Raw genomic sequence first — 20,439 nt, 5'->3', positions numbered from 1 at the left:
CTCAGCTCCATAAATGTGTTAAAAACTAACGTATTTAACTCAACCTCGACCCATTCAGCTGTTTTTTTTCCTGGAAAAATGTCAAAGAATTTTGCACATCTAACAAACAAGAATTATATCTCCGTTTAACGTTTGGATGACAATAATTAGCCCATTCCACAAATAATTAAGACACCCAATGCATCATAAATTACAAGGACAGTATCGCTAACTCACCCAAGGTAAGTGAGTTTTAAAAGCACTCAAAATATTTTAACTTAAGATACTTTCCTTGCATCGTATCGATATAAAGGTGCATCTGTAATTTTCGTCTTATCACGAAATACGTCATCCAAACCTCAAACGTAGGTTGCAGAGAGAGAGAGAGAGAGAGAGAGAGAGAGAGAGAGAGAGAGAGAGAGAGAGAGAGAGAGAGAGAGAGAGAGAGAATATCTTATCAAAACATACCTGCCGTCCTGAATCGGTACGCTGCATGCAACGAAACACAACAATAAATAAAAACTGACTTTTGCATGACTATGGTTATATTGTGATAATCAAATTGGACTGACATTTATTAGTTTTGAAAGGGTTTTATCAAAAATTTTCACTCTTAATGGGACGCCAATAAATCATACTGTACAAAAATGAATATATTACCCTAGCTACGTAAATTTCCACCAAATGTAATATAATGACAAGTTTAATGAACAGTTAACTGAAGACAGTCACTTAAAACTGGGTGGCAGATGCTGGATGTGGCAAATATAATTTTTTGCATATTTTTCAAAGTAATGGATTAAATACAGTTTCAAGGGACACTTACGACTGCTGTCTAGTGGTAAACCAGTCTAAGGCGGTTAGGTTAAGTTAGGAGGGGATAACTGGTCTATTAAATTTCAGAAACCAATGGGGTATGCAATGTAATGACCCTCAGTAACCCAGACCTGTACAAAAACAAAAGCACACACGCATGCAAGTGGGGAATCCTAAGTTGAGCACTAGGAGGAAAACGTCACTGAACCGTGTCCTCTGAATAGCCTATATTATTATTACCAATAATTCCCAAAATAAACATGAGAAAAGATGTCCTGACAGGTGCTGCAAAGCAGTCTCGCCTATGGAAGTAAAAGGCGCGTGAAACCCAAGCAAGATCTACCAAAAGAATAAGTAGAAGAAGAAGAAAAAAGCAACGTAATGCCTCAACAAAAAGCGAAAGAAAACCAAGCTTAACCCCTGGGCGCTGGGGACTTTTGTTTACCTTGAATCCTGAGCGCTTGCAGCAAACGCACGCCAGGAGAATGGTGATGCTGCAGAGGATTGTCGCGGCGCCTATAACAACTCCCATATACTCCTCACTGCCACTCCGCCTGCCTTCCCGATCCAGCTCTGCGGGGAGGGGAGAAAGAAAGAAAAAAGAACGTTATTATTATTTACGTATGTCTAATAACCAGTATTTACTTCCATATAATAAATATTAGGTAGTGTAAGGGTGTGCATGTGGACGTGTACATGCCGGTATTATCACATTTATACACACATACAGACACACCCACATACACATATACATACATACATATACTGTATATATATATATATATATATATATATATATATATATATATATATATATATATATATATATATATATATATATATATATATATATATATATATATATATATTAACACGATATAATCATAATCCAAAACTACCTGACACAAAAATCAGCTGTACAGAATACGCTACGCTACTGCAGACATAAAAATGCGTCATCAGATAGACAAACTACGCTTCAGTCATACAAATGTCGACACACAAAAAAGGATATATTTCTGAATAAATAATAAAATACTGAACCATAACGTAGATTTCAACATACCGACGTAATAATAATAATAATAATAATAATAATAATAATAATAATAATAATAATAATAATAAACTTCAGAAGAGTTGCCCATTCACACTCAGAGCATGTAGGCTAAATTTAAGCCATCAGTTAAACATAATAAAAACGAATCAGTCGTTTAATACCCAATATACAGGGTCGTACTCCCTTGAGTGAAGCGGTTGGCACCCGCTCGCGCTCGCTGGCTCGCTCTCTCTCTCTCTCTCAAATCCTCCTTCATTTATCAACCGTGACCTTGAGAGCGTATCTGAATGGGGTATCCCACAATTTACTCAAGTTCGGTTCTCCCATGACGCAGGTTTCTCTCTCTCTCTCTCTCTCTCTCTCTCTCTCTCTCACATCTAGTTCGTTCTTTCTCTGATCAAACTTAACATCTCTCTCCTACTATGCTTTTGGATGCCCTGACGAACTATAAAACTGCCTTAAAATATATATAACGCCATATAGGCCTAAAGGAAATTACATAATGGCACACAGGCCTAAATGAAAATTCGTGTCTTACATTAACGTATAAACATTTTATCACCTTAACACCTGAAGTTCACTCTGTGCTCATTATTCCCTCGTTTCACTTTCACTCAGGACCGAGTCAAATGTAATTCTTCGGTCTTCACTGCTCTGGAACACCGTGATGTAGCCTACCTACTTTCGTCACACCAGTTGAAAATGATTATCAATCAATCAAGCAGCATTTGTCTGGCCACTATAGCCTGCATTACTTGTGAACATCAACAATTCCTGTATTTTTTCGTATTTCTGTCAATATTCCCTTCATTTGTAGGCTACCTTTCTTACTGATTAATAAAGTATAAATGAGGCAGTGATTGCTATTGTTTTTCCTCTGAAGCCATCTAGCAAAATAAACTCGTACATGAGGAAAAATAACACGCTTTGCATCTGTTCATAACATTAACTGCCAACTTTAATACTTCACTACTCCCCAGTGCATGATAGTGGCTTTGACAAACACAAAGGCCAACATGCTGGTGGTGACCTACATCTCATTTCACTCAGATCAGGTCCCGGGTTCATAAGCATCCCATTCATCTGGTACACCACCTTCACACCATTTGGGACTCAGCAGAGTTCAAAGCAACAATGATCAGCTATATCCTGAGTCTTACATACTGTGGGCCATTTCCCTTGGCAGGGTGTGGATTCCGTGAGGAGAAAAGACAGTGATCACTGCCACATTCATGCTTTAATTGACAAATCATGGATGAGCCCCTGTGCAGGAAACTTACGTACCATTAGCCACTTCATACCCCTACACAGAAGGCTCATCAGATTTTCCGAGCCTTGGGCTAACAGGTACTAAGCATTTCACCTGTCTTTTATGCACTCTCTTGCTATCTGGATGCTGAGGCCTCTCCCTTCCATCTATCAAGCCCATTCCAAGTCTTCCACCCCTTCCTCCTCACACTTCTGAATTGTTCAGTGTTTTAACCAACCTATCATCCTCCATTCTCTCCACATGGCCACACCATCTCAAAACACTTTGATTCATTCTGTCACCTAAGCAAACTGTTTACCACTACTTATTCAACATTTCTCACCCTTTCATTTCTTCGTTTGCCACAAATAGTACATAAAAATTTAACTTCTGCAACTTCCAATTTTTCTTTCATTTGCATTCAACATCCACACTTCACTTCCATAGACAATAGCCTGGTCAGCAGTCTCTTCCGACTTTCAGCCAAGCCATAGCTCAACACTTTTCAGCTAACAAATTCCTGAACACATTGCCCTTTCACCTTTCGACACACTCAACTGCCCATCAAAGTCCTTCCTCAATGGAATTTGTGCTATCTCTCCTACTTAGCACCTTCTCTTCAATGAAGTCCATGAACAGTGGTGGTTTGGGCACCTCTTTGTCATGACTCAAGTGAAACCACCAAAGGTGGAATCAGTGACATGAATAGTACTTCCTTTCACAGTCTGCATCACTTCCAAGAATGGTCATTGTCAACCAACTGTCAACTAAACTGTTGAGAGACTAAGCTGTAATGTCACCTCATTAAAGTCCTCCTATCACTTGCTCCCTAAAGATGATAGGACCCAGGTGTCCAGAGTACATGGATCTGATTATTGGTGGACTAAACTTTCTACCTATAGAAGGGGCTGGCCAGCCAACCATAGAGGGAAGCATCACTGACTTCTCAATTTGAAACCAAGGACAACTGCACAGACCCCTGACTTTTTAATGGAGCCCATGAACTTTTATATTAAAGTCAATCATAGAGACAACCTACACATCCCTCCCTCCTTCTGTAGAGGTATATTGGAAAAAAAAACAAGAAAACACTTTAAATTATTCAAGACAAATAAATTAAGAGACAGATAATTAAAGAGATATAAAAAAATATAAGACCAAAAACCAACAATGGATAACACATGCATTAATGCCAATAGCGCATTCCTAAAATGCTGACTTGAAGATTACCAACAATAATTCATTAGGGTTAAGTTAAAAAGTATGTTAGCAATCCTAAAGGTACAGGAAAAATTGTGAAAAAACTCACCATCTTGTGGTAAGGGGTAAGCCAGGGCAGAGTGGATGCATTCCAGCAATATAAGGGAGAATGTTAAACTCCACCCCATTTTTCATAGCTTATCCATAACACTACTATCACAACAAATCAGCTTTCATAATTCTAAAAGGCCTTTTCAACAACCTTTGTGACCTACTAGCCATTGTGACAAATTAAACACAACAAACAACTTTTCAATTCAATAATCTTACTCAACATTCATTTTTCCAACTGAAGCATATTGATGCACAGTAAAATGGCTAATATATCAATACAACGAATCACATCAGCTTTCATTACTAGAACTTTTTGATAACAATTCTGATGCCCCTGGCTTTTGATTCACAATATCAATACGGGTGTATTTCAAACCACTACACGGCACAATGTGGAATGGGTCATCATCCTCCCCAAGCGACCTGAAAAGATAAAATATAGTTTTGTAAAGCATTATTTTTAACAATCGAAGATCAATTATTTAAAAAATCATTACATATAGGTAACTGCATTCTTACTGAAATAGAAATCTCAAGAAATCACCCATAATGTCTAAATACTGTACTCAAAAGAAGTGAACTAGTATTATACTTCTGGCACCGAATGCTGGGATAAAGGTACTATCATACATTGTATAGTCTGCGATATCATGAAAATTATGTCAACCTAGAGAAACTCAAACAGAGCTGACATAATACTATAACCATTTTCACCATGATAGCCTATACCTGGAGTGGTCTCACTGCTGAGGGATGGCAGTGCATTATTCTCTCTCTCTCACTGTGAGAGTAATTACATTTAGAGCAGTATGAGAAACTAAATTTACCAGTTACTATTACTCACAGCCATATTATAAACTTCACCACCATAAAGAAAGACACCATAACAGTAACACCATGTGGTACCAACATACACCCCATTATAAACTTCTAGCAGGTCCCTGGAACCTATATGGCTGTCTTGGTTTACAATGTCCCAAGGTGGACGGGCCCCCGTACAAGTCTCGGCAGGCACAATTCCCAGAGAACTAAGAAAACTGTTTAGATGACAAAGTGCAGGTTGAGTAATGGACGCCTCTAGCCTATCTATGATCTCCTTAACAAGGTTGGTTGAAAAAAGATGCTGGCCCTTAGTATATGCCATTCTAAGGCTTTAAAATCCTGAAGAGGGAAGCAGGTTTGAAGATACCTATAATGTATTCCTTTTCTTCTGTACAGTATTGGAGAGAATACACAATCATGCTAATGTTTGTGGCTAATGCACAGCCTAAATAAGCAACTAGCCATCTTGCTACATCCAAATCTTTAGGATTCTTAACAACTTGCTCATGGAACCGAGAACAACTCATAATCTGCTGTGAACAACATTTCCCTGAGGAACTTTTCACTCAGATCAACTTCAGCAGGAATCAGCAAAACCAAAGGGCAGAAGTAAAGCAGCCAGCTCAGTTAAAATAACATCTGGATCCCACCTCAAAGAGTGAAAATATGTGAGGGGTCACCATGGGATTACATTATAACCAAGCCTAGAACCTATATATTCCATACAATTCAGTCAACAAACAAACCCACAACTACTGCAGTTGTAAGCTCAACACCATGGGAAGCTCCTCTGAATTTTGTCTCAACCAGTGTTCTGCAGTGGAGAATACCCTGAGCACACTTATGGTGCCTTTCCAGGTTGAAGGATTAAAAAATCCAGCCCAAAACTTGCTTGTTATGCCGTGAAACAGTAAAGTCTCTGGACAACCCAGAGTTCCTGTGTCAAATCCAAATTTATTCTCCTAGAAGTAGAAATAGTAGTAGCAGAGTTTAATGAGGTATGTGGAGGAGTTTACTGGTAGCTGACAGTAAGTGAAGTGCTTGAAGCAGCAATACCAGTGACATACAATGGCATTCTATGCAAAGGTGCCAGTTCAGTCGTGGCTACTGAATTGTCTCCAACCCATGCTCTGTCAAAGTTATGAGGAGAAGAATCTCTTGCCCTTGAGAAGTTGGAATACTGTCCAACATTGATTAGTCATGCAAATACTATAAATACGAGAATGCTGGAAAGGGTACAGAAACTACTATCTATAGCTCTTCAATTTCCCAAACTTTGACAGCTTAGCAGGAGATTTACAATGGTGGAACTATTACCGACAACCTTGGTAAGAAGGGTCTTAGATATGGCTGCTGACAATAAGTCCACTTCATCAAATCTGTTGGTGTGTTTAACACACCCCACTGAGCCTAAACAGAATTCCTGGAGAATGTCATGAGCTCAGATGAGGTGCACCAACATCACCACACAGCCAGTAAGAGCATTATGATATGCACAGCACAATACATAAACAATAAAGCTACCAATACAATAATAATTACCTATACTAGCACAGAAGTCATCAATGATGCAACAATCTTTAGTTGACTTAAGCAACTACCCCAATTCCAATGATAATAACAAAATTTTAAAAATATAATTGCATGCCACTATAATGATGAAGAAATCCACAATGATGTCAGTGTAAAAATATACCGGTATTAAAAATATATAAAAGACAACAGCTTTTAAGAACCTGCTAGATTCTCCTTCTCAATTTGACTAAAACAGCTGTTTAAAGGAATACTGGGTGTTCTTACATTAGCCAGGAAATGCAGCATCAAGGCACTTAAAGCAACTCCAAACATGAGACAGAAAGCACTCATTAAGAAATTACATATAATAAGAACAAAAGTGTTACCAAAGCATGGAAAGTAAGACCACTGAGAATCTACATATGAAAATGCTTGAAAATTGTTAGAATGAGGGTAGCCTAACTTAAACTGGGGCAGACACAACCCATGCACTATCTGTCTACCAGAAAAACTTTGAAACCTAATACGTCTTTTCCCTTTGCAAGGATTGGTAACCCTTCTGGTTCCAAGCAAGTTTTTTCACAAAGTTGCTACCTCACGTTCTTTTTTGCCTCGGTGTAGAGGATGTTTGGTGCATAGCCTAGACAGGCAAGGTGTGTGACTAATCATTCTTATGGTAGTAACAAAGCTTATGTTAGGATATGTATGTCGGACAGTAGCTGGTTTTGTGTAAAAGTTGGTCTGCAACAATAGTGAGTTAGGTCTCTTTGGCTGTTTAGTATATTTATTGATGAAGTGAAGCAAGAATTAACAGAAAAAAAATCTTATTTAGCTGCAGAGTTAGGGGATAAGATGGTAAGTCATGAATGGGATGTGAAATAGCTGTTTGTAGGTGACGCCATACTGACTGGAGATAAGAGTTGAGAAGCTACTGTGATAGTGAGCTTAAGTACCAAAGCCTATGGCTAGCCTATGTGAATAAAAGGAAGCTAATTAGATGGAGCAATGAATACTACTCTTAAAGGTGGGTAAATGGACAACTGATTTGTACACATTTTTGGAGTCATTCTACAGAAAGCTCTGGGTTGCACATTTAGTACTGGCCCCTCAGGAATGAACATAAGACACTAAACAAATGATAGTACTTTTCTCAAATTATCTTGGTAAATTTCTCACATTATCCCACCTAGGCTACACTGCATTATATACACCCTTTTCTATATTATCCAGTCAAAACTATTTATTAATAAACAATATCTGTATGAGGTGCTCTTCCGCAGCTACCTTTATGGGAGTAATTACACTGAATGATGGTAAGATGGAAAATGAGACGAGTAACAGAATATATGAAGGAAGGAATTAGTAAGGTGTCTGCAACTGATTCTGAAGAGACCTCCAGGGTGTGTAAAGAAGTGCCAGAGCTGGACTGTATGAAGGAACTGTTAAGCTAACTCTTTACTTATGTGTGTATGTTATGTGTAAATGAATGTGGATGTTAAGTGTCAATGAATGAAAATGGGCTAAAGCAGCTGAGATGAACCATTTGGTAAAGGCCTTGGTGGTATCAGAAATTCTGAAAGGATGTGAAGTGTTGAAGTACATAGACATGGTAAGAAAGTTAGTGTAAATGAAAGGATGGATAACAGCAATTCAAAACAGCTTAATCAAATGGAACGAAAGGATGAAAACTGGTTACACACACAGAAGTGTATAACTCAGATGCGTTGGGAGGGAGGATACGAGGAAGGCTTACAGAGCAATGAACAGATGGGATGAAAGTGCCACTGGACAGAATAGGGTTGCCTATCCGATAGGCTAAGACATAATGTTTAGGAAGTGTGAGAGCAACCCCATGTGCAAGATGGAGGTGAATGGCACACCCGTGTAAAGAGGTTTGACGGACTGCTGGTAATCTTTCACTGTAGGTGTATATAATAACCAATACTGCAGCAGCTCTCTGCACATGGATTCATCTACAATTCAGCAATTAAAGTATAAGTGTAGTGAGTGTTACTTTGTATGATTAGGCTATTGTCTAGTGCCACCTCATTAGGGAAAATGAATTTAAACGTGTATATGTATGCATATATATATATATATATATATATATATATATATATATAGAGAGAGAGAGAGAGAGAGAGAGAGAGAGAGAGAGAGAGAGAGAGAGAGAGAGAGAGAGAGAGAGAGAGAGAGAATTTTATTTAATTAAAAATTAGTGAATAAAACAAATCAGCCCTAACAGTGTATTGGAAAATAATTTGTGAAAAATTTGCCATTAGCCTGCAAATTAATAAAACTGCTACACTACAACTTGTCCTAATTACTGTATACGGACTGGACGACAACGGAAGCCAACGAAGCAAGGTCAAAAACCTTCAGAATTGAAGTTTATGGGTCAGACTACATATAAACTGAAATTCCTTTGATGAAATCCTCCTGAGAGTTCACCAAGCCACCAAAATAAGTGACGGAATTACGAAACAGTTCACTTCTTTCTACCTCAGTCCACTCGTCTTGACACTCATTATATTCCACTTGGAATGTATATATAAATGTAAGATTATCTGAAGCCGTTAGGACACCTACACTCCAAAAAACTTTATAATAATGTCCAAAAGACACATATTTTTATCAAATAAACATTAATAGATAAATATATGACCAACGAGGGGGAAATATACCTATATATCGAACGGCGAAGTGAGATACCTTTCACCTACACTTGGAGAGCTACACTAACTTCGACTGTTTACAATTTCTGACTGGTCTCTGTCGGTGTTGCCAACGCTTTGCTGAATAGTTAGCCATCTCAGCTAATTTTGCTATGAATATATATATATATATACAGTATATAAATAATTAGTTTTTTCTATCTTTCGTAGTTGTGAGCCGATGAGTTTTACTGTAAAACAACCTAAATTTTGTATCATTTAGCTATCAATAAATTAACAAGGATTCGTAAACAACAAATTTAATAGCATTTATGTTATCAGAGCTACGTTACTTGTCTTGCTAAAATTGCAAGCCTACTGTGCTTTTCATATGAAGCCCATTTGAATTTCCCTTGAAGGAATGAGTATTTACTAAGTAAAGGAAATACTGTTTGAGGTCCAAAGTGATCATCCGGCTATTATTATTATTATTATTATTATTATTATTATTATTATTATTATTATTATTATTATTATTATTATTATTATTATTATTATTATTCATACACCTCTACAACCTTGTATAGTCTGTCTTGAACTGAGGGAATATCTATCCTTTCCTTGATACGTTTAGGTACTTAATCAAATGCTAATGGACACTTCACGCGTTTAATGTTTAAAAATAATATTTTAAAAACGACACATATTTTAAAGAAATGTTTTATCTCCCATGTGTCTTTTTTCACTATCGGCTTACGTCACTAACAGTGCTCATAACAGAGAAATTGGATGATCTGGCAACACTGAAGTTCCGTGACACCGCCATCTAGTCAAATCTTGAATTAACTACATTTTTTGGGCGATAGACTAATCTTTTATATGGATATATTGCTGGCTTAATCTAACCAACAAGTCAGATTTTATAAATGTGTATTATGCCGTAGTGCCTGATTTTTTATACCTAACACTCTTGTAGTTACTAAGGGGAAGTGAAAAAGATTCACCAATATCGACTGGAAAATATTCGACTTCCATAGTTTAAACTAGAACTTGCTTTTATAACATTAGAATTGACCTGTAAATTCCTCAACATTTTTAATTTGAATTTTATATTATGCAATGTGTGCTTTCTTAAAAAATGTATCAAAAATTAAACTCATGCACAGTACTTTAGTTTTCCTGATGGGCAGTAGATTGTTTCTCATTTTAGTTCGGTACCACAGTTCATTTTTTATCTTCTTTGCAGAACAGGATTTCATTTTGGCGATGCTTTCAATTGTTGTTGTAAGTTCACTATCAGTTCTGATGGTTAGACTGAATAACTGGTAACTTTTAAATTTCATTATTACTGTACAGTATCTTGTCCAACAACCTGGGGACACAAAAACATGAGATTCAAGTTCAGCGTTAATCACAGTAACTTTCCTTGACGGACTCTTGGTTGTGGTTGAAGCCAGTCACACTAGCTACGATTTGGACGTTATGGGAGTGCATAGATTTTATACTTCTTTTTATACAGTATTTCTGAATATACTGTATTTAATTTGCCTTACATGGTTTTTTTAAGCTGTAATCTTAGGCATTTTACTATACGCACTATTATACTACGTGTTGCAAAACATTGTCAGTACTCAAAGAAAATGAACCATCTACTTACAGTATCAACAACTTAATTACCCTCAGAATGTTAAACTTATAAACACGGAAACCAGACTGCTTATGTGGTTCTAGAATCACAGCAAACATATAAAATGGAAGATAAAAATAAACTGACAGATATGGTAATGGGAAGCAACAAGCCATTAGCCATTGTGGCACCAAGATGTGATACAATAATTAATGGTCATTCATAAAAAAAATATCACTACCCACATGAAAAATGACCAACCATACACAGTCGTATAACCTTTGAAATCTTCATTGGTAAAATTCTGTCTTGACTTTCCTTCCCAGAGTTATGAGGGTAACTACTTTCCTCCATTTGATTTCCGGTCAATTTGAAGGAAGATTTATGCGTCGTTGCTTTCTTTCCAACCTTCATGCTTTATATTTACTCCACCCCAGACAGGAGGGTGATAGATTTAATGAAAGAATGGGCACTTTGAATGAAGAAAGACAATATTAATCAACCGCTGAGGATGAACCTAAGTCCTTCATCGGAGGGGTGGGTAGAGCTCTCGGCTAGCACGCTGTTGGCCCAGCGTTCGACTCTCTGACTGGCCAATGATGAATTAGAGGAATTTATTTCTGGTGATAGAAATTCATTTCTCGTCTTATTGTGGTTTGGATTCCATAGTAAGCTGTAGGTCCCGTTGCTAGATAACCAGTTGGTTCTTAGCCATGTAAAATAAATCTAATGCTTCGGGCCAGCCCTAGGAGAGCTGTTAACCAGCTCAGTGGTCTGGTTAAACTAAGATATACTTAACTTCTCAGGCTGAAAAAACTCATACAGTTTATCTATATAATTATATTTATCATTACATAGTTTAACCAGAATACTCTGTTCACCTTCCCTTGGACCTCCAAGTCTCATGCTCTACCCAGTACAAAAATGGTCAAGCAGAGCATGGTATTTAATACTAGTCTGCTATTTTCTCTAAAATTAAAAAAAAAAAAAAAAAAACCAACAACTTATTACATCAACATAAATTTGGATACTTGATGAAAACTACAATGCTGTATAGCAGTCTAAAGATAAAGGTTCCAAATTTATGTTAATGGTACGGGTGGATTAAAAATTTGTATGAAAACATAAAAATGGATTCAATTAACCAACTCAAAATTGCAGTACTTCGAGTAATCTGACAACCCTTGTCATATGTTCACAAAACATGTTACATACCAACTCAAAATTGCAGTACTTCGAGTAATCTGACAACCCTGGTCATATGTTCACAAAACATGTTACATATTAAGTACAGTACTTACGATTACATGAACCTGAGCACACCAGCAGATATGAATAATGCACAAGCACATGCACTGCTGCATACTACATTAATTGAAACATTATGATACAATCAAAAGTTCAGTCATTACTGCTTTCAAATACTGTGCTGGTCTCCAAAGACATAAGTGTTGGTAATACTGTAATTTCTACGGAAATGATTACCAACTGAATACTGTACTACATACAGCAATTTAATACACTAAATTCTACATGGATTGTTTAATCCTAATACTGTTCTAAAAGAGGCAATAAAACAAATTACAGCCAAGGCTAAACTAGTGCTTAAAGTCCATTTATAGTGCAGGAGATCTAAACACATGTTCAATTACATCTCAAAAACTTAAAAATGTGAAATCTCTTGCACGTATCATTAGCAATGATCTACACAAGTATATACTTTTACCACATTTACAGAACTACATTACCCTCCTCGTAACTAGGAGCTACTGTATTAACATTCAATTAAGTAACTGTCAGGTAATGCTAATACTGTCTAGATCTTTAAAGTCAGTAATTAATAAAGAACTGTTGTTGTTTGGAACTTTTATGTGTATTTAAATATTTGAAAATATAAGAGGCAATGTTTAGAGAAAAAAATAATCAAGGTTGGGTTTGCTTAACACTCCACTTGTAACAAGAAAGGTTGCATTTCAATGAGGGAATTTTAATACCACTTGTAACAAGAAAGGTTGCATTTCAATAATGGAATTTTAATAATGAGTCAAATCCACAACAGGTATCAATTAACCTTTCCTTATCCTAAAAACCAGTAATGCAATAATATGCAAAAACCTGATATAGTTCTTTAAATAAACTGAGTAAGGTAATTAATCTAGAACACAACCATTGTTTGCAATTTTGTCGTGACCATAATTTCTGTAGTATCTGATACCTGAAAAGCCGAGTTGTTCTAGTTAACTAGGTTGTTTTCCATTTATTCTCTAGAATGAAATGTAGATAACTCTCCATTCCTTACAGGAAATGATCAAAATTACCTACAGAAAACCCCCCATATTTGCACACCCCTCAAAGAATAGCTAAAATCCACAAATACTTAAATCCCCTCTAAAAACACTTAAAACTCATACTCTGATAGTTTAAACAAAAAAACCACTCTAAAAATGCTAACACCCTAGTGTTTTAAAATTTTTACCACAAAAATAGCATTTAGTCATGAAAATTATATGAATATACAGTAATTTGTGAATATTGTATTTCTCAGTGAAAAATACTGCGAATGGGCGAATTTTCAGCAAATAATGTGTATATACATTCCACACAGATATCCGCGAATAGGTGAGTCCGCAAATAGTGAGACTGCGAATATGGGGGGTTTACTGTACTCTTTATTCTTAAGCTTATAAAAGCAAGTAAATCACATGTACATATCACATGGTAGCAATTTAACGCCCTATATTAAGATTACTTTACATCATTTACCAATGTTTTTTGGTATCACTGTGAAAAATATTCATTACATGAAATCAGAATATATTTCTATAACTAATACAAATTTTTAAAATTTGTTTTGTTTCATATGTGGTTGCATTCAATAGTAACTGCTTCAGCTATGTAACATTTATGGTGTTTAAATACTGTATAGGAATTTTTATTATTCAAATATTTGAATACATATGGAACAATTCAAATATTTGAATATATATGGGACAATGTGTAAAACAAAACAAAAAATGTTTGTGTTCACTTAATGCTTTACTCCCTACGACAAAATTGTCTTTATTCCCTCAACAGCTACTCGCAACAAGAGAGGCTGCAACTCAAAAATGGCATTTTGGTAATGAGTCAACTCAGCAACAGAAATCAATCAATTGCACTTTCTTGATACTACATTAAATAATACTGTATTGCAGCAATAAGTAGAAATAAAAAAAAATAAAACTTTTTAACTCAAATTTTGCCTAAGATTTTGATGCATATTCTTCTAGACCTTTTTTAATAAGGTCTTTATCCACTCCATTTGGAACCAAGATCATTAACACACCAATCTTATCAAGATCTGGTTTGTTGCGATGCTCATCATCAAAAAACAGCATCTCGCTGTACTCCAGTCCTGAGTCTTTCTTGATTCTGGAAAAAAGGAATATAAAATTATATAAAACAGATCAACTTAAAGGGAATGGAACATAAATTTAGGCCAAAGGTCAAGCGCTGGGACCTATGAAATCATTCAACGCTAAAAGGGGAAACCGAGTAAAAATGTTTTAAAGGTGTAACAAGAGGAAAACTTTGCAGTTGCACTATGAAAAAATTGTTAGGAGAGGGTGAACCTACGATGGAAGAAAGAGAATATGAACAAGGTAAAGTAAAAGGAATGAAAGGGGTTAGAGCTAAGGGCTGAAAGGATGCTGCAAAGAACCTTAAGTAATGACTACAGTGCACCTCATATGGGGCAAACAACTTCTAAAGATAAAACTCACAATGCATTCATTTTTAAACTGTCTGCAAGCCTTGGTTGGTTAAAGTTGAGTTTACTCAAGACATGACATTATTCTGGGGTGGTTGAATCCATTCAAACCATGAAATTATTCTGACACTATTACATCCGCTATTTATTACTGTATTATTACTAAAGATCATTTATTTACATTGCTTCACTCTATAAAGGGTCACTGGAAGCATCATTAAATGCCAGGGTTTCATAATTGTGAAGAACAACGGGGACTTTAAAGAGTCCAGGTTTGTTTTAGAATGGATTGGAATATAAAATTTAGCCAAGGGCTGGGACCTATAGTGTCTTTCTGGCAAAGGGAAACTGAGAGTTTTAAAGCTGTGACAGGATGAAAACCTTGCAGTTGCACCATGACTTTTAGGGGAGGGTGGAAAGTTATAGGGAAGAAAAAGAATATGACTAGAGCTACAGTAAAAGGAATGAAAGGGGCTGCAGCTAGGGGGCGAAGGGACGCTGCCTTAACTACTACCTACAGTGCACTGCACGAGATCCACTGATGGCACTATCCAACTATGGGGAGGGGTTTGTTTTAGAGACTGGAAATTAGCACCGAGCCCCTATTTACATTGCTTAAGTTGATAAATAGATTTGGGTCTTCCAAGAGATGACAGTCAAGGTGAAACTGTACAGAAGAATCTCCCAATAAATGAAATTCTATGGGCTTACATTCTATTACCAGGCATGTGCAAATAGGTGAAACTCTATAAAACATTGTTTTAAAAATCTTATTTACTGGTCTGGATAACTATTTCATAATAATCCAGATATATCAGTTACATCAGGAAAGTATAAAGGTTCCAAAAACTTGATCACAAACACTGTAAACTGACAGAGCACAACCCTGTAAAATAAAAGCAGCTATCACTGAATGTTTCTGTCACAAGGGCCTATTACAAAGGACTGAAAAAAAAAAAAAAATGCACTTCACCCTACAGTCTCTCATGTGCTGCTACATAAGTTTTCATTTTGCCTGAGAGAGAGAGAGAGAGAGAGAGAGAGAGAGAGAGAGAGAGAGAGAGAGAGAGAGAGAGAGAGAGAGAGAGAGAGAGAGAGATCCTCTCAAAATGAAGGATACTCTAATTCCAAAGACTTTGCACTGAGGTAGAGACAGGGGAAAACTTACCGTGAAAAGTGATTGTTCTTTGATCCAGGATAAATTTCCTTGTATGTGATGTATTTGTTCCAGTCAAAGAGGTCCAGTAATTGATTTGCGCCATCAATTTCCCCTGTGCGAGATGCAACTCCTATTAAATACCCTTCTTTGTGAAGCTGCTTTAAAATCTCGGGAACTTCTGGGTAGCATTTTACTTTCTGATTTCTGGCATCATACACAACACCTCTCCTGTACAGATGAAAGAAACAATTTGAGGGATACACTGTATACAGCTGTGTACTTTATCTTGTGTCAGTATTATAAAAATATAATTGTGCTTAAATCTAAATTACTTTTTTCACATACAAATCCATTACTTCGCAACAAAAGTTACCAAAGAATTTATCATATGCACACACAAAAATGGACACCATCTCCAATAAGGATAATAAAATACTGGTTTTAAAAAAAGGTTCAATTTACATTCCACATACTGTAAAAGTATGTCCACTCAACAATTCTGGTGGAAATAAAGAACTATAGTAAAGACGGTAGCTACTAATCCAGCTCAAGGCTGCTCCCCTTACTTATTAATCGTATTCATGCCTCACCCAAACTTTACACCCATGTGAATGGTCTAGCCTTTTTTTCATCTGGATAAATACAGTTAAATCAATACGCATGAGAAATCTTCCTACTATATTAAGCTCCCTTGGCATTAAATTATTATAGCTCTACCTATTCATTATAAAAAAACACAGTACATAGGAATACTAATATTTTCAGCTTCTTACTTACATGGAAATATTAATAACTTCAGGTTCTTACATGGGAATATTAATATCTTCAGGTACTTACTTGTCCTTCTTAAATGGAGGATCAACATGTGTATCAACCCAAAAAGGCCACAGTGTGTAGTCTGCAAAAAGAAGATAATGATAAATTAAGAAAATGAAGTGAACTTAACACAGCACAGTACTCTATAGTTACTGTACAATAAAAAAAGCAGTACAGTATATTGAAGATAAACAGAGCTCCCCCTGATTTTTGTGTGATCTGCCAGTTTTAACTTGGGACTGTGTTTTTACAAGGACCAGAAAAATATAAATTAATACCCCAAAACAACAGAATTTTACTACCGTAATCACTTGACCAAGCCAAGCCAAAGAAACATTATCATCCAATTAGTTTATTGTTAATATGTTGTTAATAACTTGGTAAATGTTGTCATAATGCTTTTTTTTTGCAAATTTTTCCATTCACTAATAACAGGTTGACAATATCTTCACTCACTCAGGGAAAAGGCAATTCTATTGTAGGTGCTGTACTGTGCTGCACAGTACATACAATATTTTCATACTGTACATACAATGTATTTCACTGTTCTTTCACCATTACAGAAAAGGGACCAAACAAAAACATAACATCTCATTAACAAAGCATCATTAGTCCACTTCAAAAATTTTCTATGAATAATTCACGAAATCAATATTGAAATTTTTAACAGCGGCGTACTGAGACTTGCCGATGGGAAACAAGACCTTCCTGTAAAAACTACCGAAGCATAATATTCAAGGAGGACTGTTATTTCTGGATGTGCCCAGATGTTGAAACTTGAGTTACTCAACAATATTCCACTTGGGATGGTGGGAGAGGACACGCAGCCAAGCCATGTAAGCCAATAAATATTTTATTATATTTATGGCACCCTAGGGCTGATTAGGTGTGGGGTCTATAGGCAGAGTCCAAAAGGGTTAAGTAGTACATAACACCTTAGGCTAGGTTAGGTTTCATTACAGGGAATACCTGTATCAGGCTACACACTATAATTTAAGGGGCCACAGGTTACGTTAGGTTAGGTGGGGTCCTTGACCCAGTAGTTAAGGTCTGGCTCAGTACCCTAAATTAGTGGTAGGGTAATATGCATCTATTTATTTCATTAACCTGTCTTTTCACCTCCACAAATACCCTCTCCATCTGCAACTTCCACACTTCTGTTTGCCACGGGGAGGGAAATGTACGTACTTATATCAAGAAATTTATAGAAATGTGTGTAAAACACGCCAAACCATGGGTAATTCTAAGTAATAGCTCTGCGCCTGTTTATACCTTGGAAACTGGTTTTTTCTATACTTTTAGGGCTTCTGATACTGGCGGTGCATTTGTTTGTTGTCGGCCAAATGGAATGTCCCTTCGCCATGTTCAGTACTGGCCCAGGGGTGGGGGGTGGTATCAATACATTAACAAGTCATTGCACTTGCCAGATGGGATATGAACCATTCCAAACAGACGTCTCTGTGCTGTCTTGTGAAGATTGCATATGGAAACCCCTTGTTGGATGGACTTCAGGGGTTAATTACAGGTTAATTATGTTTGTGCAACAAAAATTGAGGGTAAATCCATAATTAGCAACCAATAAACTGTAGAAAAAGTCAAGTTAGAAGGAAATCGTCGCTGCGGAGCTACTACTTAGATCTACCAAACAACATACTAAAATCCTACTGAAAATCACACTTCACAAATGTTCTGTTGTAAACCTTGGCCTAGGCTTAAATGTGGAACTTACCAAACCTATACGGCAACTAAACCTAGACCAATAACCATTTCATACCCACAATCAGTAGGCGATTGCCATTTTCCTATAGGATTAACAGTTATAAGTCCATTTACTCTGGTATGACCACATCTTTATAGCATTTAGCGTTTTTCCCTTCTCTCTTTGGTTTAATGGCGACACACAAGAAAGACACTGTCTAGGCCTACAGTAGCTTACTAGGCCTTAACTTAGTAGGACTACTTTCTCTGTCATGCATGGGCATACTATAGGCTACTGAACTGAACTGAATCGAATACAGAATTTAAGGCAAAGGCCAAGCACTGGGACCTATGAGAAACAGAAATTGACAGTGAAAGGTTTGAAAGGTGTAACAGGAGGAAAACCTCACAGTTGCACTATGAAACAATTGTTAGGAGAGGGAGGAAAGTAATACGGAATTCGAAAGAGAACATGAAAGGAGGTAGAGTTTTAGGAGAGGGTGAAAAGTAATACGGAAGGAAGAGAATATGAAAGGAGATACAGTTAAAGGAACGAAGGAGGTTGCAGCTTGGGGTCCAAGGCGCAAAGAACTATAGGCTACTGGGTACTCGACCTGTGCCCTTAATGCAACCAATCAATCATTTTTTACTAAAATCTAATGGCCCGGCTTCCTGCTGTTGGTCCGATTGGCCTAGTAAGAAAAAGGCCTCACAGGGGCCTAACTGACCTGCTATTGTTACCGAAACCTATGCTAATACCTTATATAAACTTAACAAAATCAAATCACGGCCCTTTATATTTAACTAGGCCTACGAAATTTAGTCTAATGTGAATTAAACATAAGCTACGATAGGTCTACTTTTACATTTAGGACAGGGCCTAAGGTACCTATAGTTTGCAATACACGTAAGCTGGGCGATGATACGCCTAATTTACTTTCTACCCAAAAATTTTACTCACCTAGGTCAAAAGCGATGAGTTTAGGCTTCTTTCCACTTTTACTCATTTTTGGTATAGGCCTGAGAGGTCAGTCAAATGGCCAGCAGTCTCAAAGAACACTTAGGAACAGGTCTATCCTATGGCGTAATACTACAACACTTGCAACTTGCCCCAGGTAACTGACCAAGTACAAAGACCAACAAGTAGTAGTTATCAGGGTGCAATTGCGTTCGTTCACTCAATAGTTCACGTCATAACAAATTATTAACATGTCTTATATACGAAATCTGTTCTTATGCAATACTAGTCTTTGATAATAACCGCACAAGAATGCAGAATATTGAGGGGCCGTTACAGAGATGAGATCGCGTTGTCTGAATGAATTAAATTATTATTATTATTATTATTATTATTATTATTATTATTATTATTATTATTATTATTATTATTATTATTATTATTATTATTATTCCACCATTTCTGCCTTATCCCTGTAATCCCATGAAACCTTTATATCCCCTAAAATCACCTGATATTGTCTTATCGTTCATATTCGTGGAATAGATATCAGTAACAATTTTAAGGGATTTGCCCCATGAAAGGCCATAAAAGTGTTTTTTTTTTTTTTTTGAGAATTTACTTTACCTTCCCTTCTGGTTGGGAAGCAGATCTGCTGTTTGTCCAGCAAGTTCGCATCTAGTACTTAATAATTATCACAATAACCCACAAAACTGAAATAATAACCATATTTATTGTCTCCTTATTCTCCTTTTTTTTTTGGGAAGGAATGTCCATAGGTTGATGTCCTTTTCATTTCAGTTCATTTTGTTTTCCCTAAATTCTACATGATACAAGGAAAAAAATAAGGATACAGTCCCGTGAAGCATTATTTGAGCATCCATTTCAGTATCTGAATCCATTACATAAAATTTAATCGAAATGGATTATGCATGGTCTAAGATGAATTGGAACAGGTTTTAATCCAGAGCTGCTAGTAAAATGGCCAGTTAATCTGTATTACTCTGGTACAAGGGCGGTAGCA

The 20,439-nt window shown here is 36.5% G+C and overlaps 2 protein-coding genes across 4 annotated transcripts in view; both read right to left on the bottom strand.

Annotated features, from left to right (window-relative positions):
* The window catches only part of LOC136847327 (uncharacterized), a 173,410-nt gene extending 163,888 nt beyond the window's left edge, over positions 1–9,522 (bottom strand). For 2 of the 3 annotated variants that reach the window (XM_067118904.1, XM_067118905.1), the window contains exons 1-3: positions 9,440–9,522; positions 4,414–4,841; positions 1,241–1,368 (exon numbers count right to left, since the gene is read on the bottom strand). In XM_067118904.1, the coding sequence (XP_066975005.1) occupies positions 1,241–1,368; positions 4,414–4,492 (207 nt within the window). In that variant the 5' untranslated portion in view covers positions 4,493–4,841; positions 9,440–9,522. Of the gene's footprint in view, positions 1–447; positions 490–1,240; positions 1,369–4,413; positions 4,842–9,439 lie in introns of those variants that run through there. The other variant, XM_067118906.1, reaches the window with a different exon arrangement.
* A 3,052-nt stretch (positions 9,523–12,574) lies between these two features.
* On the bottom strand, positions 12,575–19,777 carry LOC136847326 (magnesium-dependent phosphatase 1-like). The gene is made up of 4 exons (XM_067118903.1): positions 19,419–19,777; positions 16,781–16,841; positions 15,953–16,171; positions 12,575–14,447 (listed from the first exon to the last, which is right to left on the bottom strand). Exons 1-4 carry the CDS (start codon positions 19,462–19,464, stop codon positions 14,279–14,281), a joined length of 495 nt encoding a protein of 164 aa, XP_066975004.1. The 5' UTR covers positions 19,465–19,777; the 3' UTR covers positions 12,575–14,278.
* Positions 19,778–20,439: the final 662 nt, after the last annotated feature.

This window comes from Macrobrachium rosenbergii, chromosome 16, assembly GCF_040412425.1.
Source record: "Macrobrachium rosenbergii isolate ZJJX-2024 chromosome 16, ASM4041242v1, whole genome shotgun sequence".
NCBI lineage: Eukaryota > Metazoa > Arthropoda > Malacostraca > Decapoda > Palaemonidae > Macrobrachium > Macrobrachium rosenbergii.
Note: the sequence above shows the minus strand (reverse complement) of the source record. Positions and strands in the feature narration are given on the sequence as shown.